The sequence below is a fragment of the Cetorhinus maximus genome, chromosome 7 (genome assembly GCF_964194155.1).
Source record: "Cetorhinus maximus chromosome 7, sCetMax3.hap1.1, whole genome shotgun sequence".
NCBI lineage: Eukaryota > Metazoa > Chordata > Chondrichthyes > Lamniformes > Cetorhinidae > Cetorhinus > Cetorhinus maximus.
In genome coordinates this window covers 142,685,517-142,691,516 of record NC_135885.1, presented here as the reverse complement: position 1 = coordinate 142,691,516, position 6,000 = coordinate 142,685,517, and the positions used below count along the sequence as shown (strand labels likewise).

The window sequence follows — 6,000 nt, the reverse complement described above, 5'->3', positions numbered from 1 at the left end:
TGTGGAAAGTCTCAGGTAAGGGAATATAATTATTATAAAGAAAGAAAGACTTGAATTTGTATAGAGCCTTTCACATCCTCAGGATGTCCCAAAGCACCATTTCAAGGGCGACTATGGATGGGAAATAAATGCTGGCCTTGCCAGCGATACCCATCCTACGAATGAATTTAAAAAGTATCTAGTTAGAACCCAAATATCACATGGTAAGTGATGCCAAATTTACTCTGTATCTGTGCAATCCAAACAATGGATCAATTATTTACTCTGGTATTTTACCTCCAAGACACAGATATCTCTCTCTCTCTGCAGCTCCCCCACCACCCCCTCTCTCACTCTCGTCTCTCCCCACTCTCTTCCTTGTCAAAATCTGTTTAGAAGCCCTTAAAGTAAGTCATTGTGTCTGAACAACCATGGCAGAGCCACTTTCTTCACCTTTCCCTGTAGCTCCCTCTCCCTCTCTCCCTTGTTTGTTTCAGTCAGTACTACAGGGAGGTCCTTTTGTTTGATACACTGGTTGTGTCCAGGGATCTCTAACCAAAGCGTAAATTACAGCATTTCTCTTTCTGACTCTGCCAGATCTGTGATATATTTTCCGTGTTTTTTTTGTGTTGTGTTTGTGAACCCCACATGATGTCACAAATAAACTGGGCACCTTTCTTTGAAAAACTTTGCAAACCAACATGAGATGTTGAGCCCTCAAGAATGAGTCACGGACAAATGGAATTCATCCAAATAACAAGTGGGAGTCTGAACACTTAGTTTTTTATGTATGATAAATGGCATTAGCCTTTCAAAGCCTTTTGGAATTCATGAAAATAACATGTTTTTATTACTTGGGTTACCAAAGTGCATTTTAGCCAAATAATTCAGAAGTTCTGTCTTTAGAACAAGGCAACAAACAATGAATAAGGTGCATTACAAAAATGCCCAGTCTTGTCAATGGGTAATTAAGTGAAGTTATGAAAGTTGCCCGGAATGTTTGGCATGTTCACTGCCATTTGACGTGTCTTGTCTTTGCAGGGTGGTGCCAAGTTAACTCTCCTCCCTTTGGGGCAGGTGCCCCTGAACAGTCTCAGCTGCTATTCTAGGGATATCACTGTTCAATCTCATCAAAGTGAATGGGAGAACAGCCTTGGTCACCTGACTGATTAAGAATGGACCAGGTTCAATGTCTGAATTCTAAAGATTGATCCCAAACCGTTGCTCAATCCTTTCACGTTGGGACTTCCAGAGAGGAGCAAGGCATTTCAACCAGCTGCAAAATGAAAGGTTGGTGACTTCACATTTTGCATTGAAATTCTTTTCAATTCAAACTGACATGGTTTATTCAACTTGTCAAATTGTGTGTTTTTTTTTTAAATGTCAGCTCATTGAGCAATCTGCAAGTCAAAAACTTTATCAAATACCTCACAAAACCTGTTACACGACTGTCACTGTGACCATGTCAAAACAGCCCCCAAAATGTCAAAGAAACCCCCTTCACTTCTCTTTTGTTTTTCAAACTATTCTACAGACAAAAAGGACAAATATGATGAAGAGGCAAACTCAAAGGTTGGTAACATTTCTTTTCAATTTATTTCATTCTCATAGACAAATGTTCTGCAGGATGCTCTTGTAACTAAAAATATCACCCCCGTTCTGCAACTCAGACCTAAAGATCTAGTAGTTTGGCTTTCAGGTTTGTTCTGGAGAATATTCCAATCATATGTTTTTATTATTTACAGGCAGTGTGAGAGCTTTCTTGATAATTTTTAACCTGACAACTTTGTCAATGATTAAAATATTATTCATGCTCTTGCTGTTAACATACTATCTGCCTGTGAGGTGTACCTTTATTTAAAGGTCAGATGGTGTGGCTATTTAAGTTTTGCACTGACCCCTTGTTACCATTAATGTCCATAGCACTTGACCATTTTTTTTAATACTACTTTCACTGTTGCCTCATGTAGTCATAGTATAGTCTCTGCCAACCCATATCCTGGGACCCCGACTAAAGCGCACACAGAATTTTTTTTTTCATATTCATTCACGGGATGTGGACTCCGCTGGGTGGGCCAGCATTTATTGCCCGTCCCTAGCTGCCCTTGAGGAGGTGGTGGTGAGCTGCCTTCTTGAACCGCTGCAGCCCATGTGGTGTAGGTACACCCACGGTGCAGTTCAGAAGGGAGTTCAGGATTTTGACCCAGCGATAGTGAAGTAACAGCATTATATTTCCAAGTCAAGATGCTGAGTGGCTTAGAGGGGAAATCCCAGGTGGTGGCGTTCCCATCTATCTGCTGCCCTTGTCCGTCTAGATGATAGTGGTCGTGGGTTTGGTATGAGCATTTTTTGAAAAAACCTATATGCACCTAGACACAGGATGACTCAAGGTGCTTTCTAGTCAATAAGGCACTTTTCTGAAATGTAGCCACTGATGGAATGTTGGAAACATGACAGGCAATTTGTGCGCAGCAAGCTCCCACAAACAGCAATGTGATAATGACCAGATGATCTGTATTTGTGATGTTGATTGAGGGATAGATATCATCCAGGACACTGGGGAGAACTGCCCTGCTCTTCTTCAAAATAATGACATGGGACCTTTTTAAGGCCATCTGAGAGGGAAAATGGGGCCTCAGTTTATCATTCAAAAGACGGCATCTGCAGCAGTTTGGCACAACCTCAGCACCAACTTAAGTTTCTGTGCTTAGGAGAGATTTGAACCCACGGTCTTCTGAGTTAGAGGTGATGCCACAATTGATACTTAAAAATAGATTGCAATGTCGTTTACTCTCATTTCTGTTCTGGAGACTGTACCTTAGCCATTAGTGTGTCAGTGTTATAGGCAACCATCTGTTCGTTTAGTTATTTTACGAACATTAATATTGTGGCATCAAGTAAAGATCTAAAAGATACAGGTTTAAGATTGACAACTCTTAAGATAAAACAGATCTTTATCCCACTGGTGCCAACCTGCCGTGTGGCAGAGAGTACCCAGTAAAAGTATAGTCCTGACCTCCTACAGTGGGCATGTTCAAGCCAATTTGTTTATGGATTACAGGTATCGCTGGCAAGACCAGCATTTATAGTCCATCCTTAATTGTCTGTAAGAAGGTGGTAGTTTGATCCAGGTTTAGCGAAGCTTCCTACTTTGCAGCTCTATCCCTCTGGAAATGAAACCGGGTGCTTGGTTTCCTTTTTTAATGAGCTTGCTGACCTGTGGCGTAACTTTTAGTGATTGATATATTTGTACTTTGAGATCCCTTTGTTCCTGTACTGCAGCTAGACTCTTACCTTTCCAGTAACAAGTGATCTCTCTATTCTTCCTACCAAAATTTACTACCTCACATTTATCTGTATTAAACTTAATTTGTCAACTATTTTCCCGTTCTGCAATAACTGGCATAGCTTATTTCTGCTTTATAAGATTACACGTTGACTGTTACGATGGATATATTATTGTCAAATGCTCAAGGAACTGTGGAATTTTGTGACATAAGAGCTTTTCGATGACTGAAGTGTTGCTGGATATGGATCAGAATCAGGTGTAATCATGAGATAGCACTGTGACAGCACTTCCTTTTAATCTGAGTTTGGATCACAGAATTTCAGTTTGCTTCCCCTGGTAAAAGAAAGACATTCATTTATATGATGCCTTTCATGACCTCAGGTCATCCAAAACACTTTACAGCCAATGATGTACTGTTGCAGACCAGTCACTGTTGTAATGCGAGAAACAAGGCAGTTTGTGCACAGCAAGATCCCACGAACAGCAATGTGATAATGACCAGATGATTTGTTTCAGTGATATTGGCTGGCAGAGAAATAAATACTGGCCAGGGGCACGCGGGGAGAACTCTCCTGCTCTTTTTCAAAGTAGTGCCAAGGAATTTTTTTTCACGATCACTTTAGAGGGCAGACGGGGTCTCATGTCACACCCAAAAAGTTAAAACACCGACATTGCAGCACTCCCTCTGGCCTGGATTCCATGCTCAAACCTCTTAAATGGGACTCGAATCCACAAATTTCAGACTCAGAAACGAGAGTCCTGTCCACTGAGGTACGGGACTGGCTTTGGATAGGGTGAACTTTGACACTTTTCCACATTCAATTCAATGCTCCTTGGTAAAAGCAGGATGCTGGAAATCTGAACTAAAAAGAGAAAATGCTGGAAAAACTCAACAAGTCCGGCAGCATCTGTGGAGGGAGAAACAGAGTCAACGTTTCGAGTCCGCCTGACTCTCCTTCAGAGCTAATGAGAAGTAGAAATGTGGTGAAATTTATACTGTTTAAGGGGGGTGAAGCTGGATAGAAGGTCAGCGATAGGTGGGGGCAAAGGAGAGATTGACGAAGATGTCAAGGACAAAAAGACAAAAGGGGATGTTAATGGTGGGGGTAAGGGCTAAAGGAGGTGCTGATAGTGGCATAAAGGTAAGAAAGCAGAATGTGATTATAGTAGAACAAGGGTGAGCACTCTGTGAAAGAACAACATGGAACAAGTAATAGATGGCCCTGTGGGGGGGGTGGGGTGGGGGAAAAAGACTGGAGAAAGGAATAAAAAAGGGGTGTTTAAAAGATGGGGATAAAACAATGAATAAATAAATAAAAATAAATAAATCAAAAATCAAAATAATTTTTTTTAAAAGAAATTTAAAAAGGGGTGGGGATGGAGGAGAGAGTTCATGGTCTGAAGTTTTTGAACTCAATATTCAGTCCGGAAGGCTGTAAAGTGCCTAGTTGGAAGATGAGGCGCTGTTCCTCCAGTTTGCGTTGAGCTTCACTGGAACATTGCAGCAGGCCAAGGACGGACATGTGGGCATGAGAGCAGGGTGGAGTGTTGAAATGGCAAGCGACAGGGAGGTCTGAGTCATGCTTGTGGACAGACTGAAGGTGTTCCACAAAGCGGTCACCCAGTCTGCGTTTGATCTCCCCAATGTAGAGGAGACTGCATTGGGAGCAGCAAATGCACTAGACCAAATTGAAGGAGGTGCAAGTGAAATGCTGCTTCACCTGAAAAGAGTGTTTGAGCCCTTGAACAGTGAGGAAGGAGGAGGTGAAGGGGCAGGTGTTGCACCTTCTGCAGTTGCATGGGAAGGTGCCATGGGAGGGCTTGAGGTGTTGGGAGTGATAGAGGATTGGACCAGGATGTCCCGGAGGGAACAGTCCCTACGGAATGCTGAGAAGGGGGGTTGAGGGGAAGATGTGTTTGGTGGTGGCATCCTGCTGGAGTTGGCGGAAATGGCAGATGCTGAATGCAGAGGCTGGTGGGGTAATAAGTGAGGACAAGGGGTCCCTATCATGGTTCTGGGAGGGAGGAGAAGGTGTTAGGGTAGAGGCCCCGGAGATGGGTCGGACACGGTTGAGGGCCCTGTCAAGCACAGTGGGTGGGAAACTTCGGTTAAGGAAGAAAGAAGACACGTCAGAAGCACTGTTTTGGAAGGTGGCATCATCGGAACAGATGTGATGGAGGCAGAGGAGCTGAGAGAATGGGACAGAGTCCTTACAGGAAGCGGGGTGTGAGGAGCTGTAGTCGACGTGGCTGTGGGAATCGATGGGTTTGTAATGAATATTGGTGGACAAACTATCACCAGAAATGCAGACAGAGAGGTCAAGAGAGGGAAGGGAAATATTGGAGATGGACCATGTGAAGGTGATAGAGGAGTGGAAATTGGAAGCAAAATTGATCAATTTTTCCAGGTCCAGACGAGAGCATGAAGCAGCACAGATACAGTCATTGATGTACTGAAGAAAGAGTTATGGGAGGGGGCCGGAGTAGGACTGGAACAAGGAATGTTCCATATACCCCATAAAGAGACAGGCATACCTGGGGCCGGTACCCCTGGCCACACCTTTTATTTGGAGGATGTGAGACAAGCTTAAGGAGAAATTGTTCAGTAAGAGAACAACTTCAGCCAGACGGAGGAGAGTAGTGGTGGATGGGGATTGTTCGGACCTCTGTTCAAGGAAGAAGCGGAGAGCCCTCAGACCATCCTGGTGGGGGATGGAGGTGTAGAGGGATTG

General features: G+C 43.5%; 1 protein-coding gene across 1 annotated transcript in view; it reads left to right on the top strand.

The window, feature by feature from the left end:
• Window positions 1-708: 708 nt before the first annotated feature.
• Window positions 709-6,000, top strand: part of LOC144683032 (solute carrier family 15 member 1-like) — a 53,690-nt gene continuing 48,398 nt past the window's right edge. Inside the window, exons 1-2 of the mRNA XM_078546029.1 lie at window positions 709-1,269; window positions 1,514-1,551. Of these exons, the coding sequence (XP_078402155.1) occupies window positions 1,263-1,269; window positions 1,514-1,551 (45 nt within the window). The 5' untranslated portion in view covers window positions 709-1,262. The remainder of the gene's footprint in view (window positions 1,270-1,513; window positions 1,552-6,000) is intronic.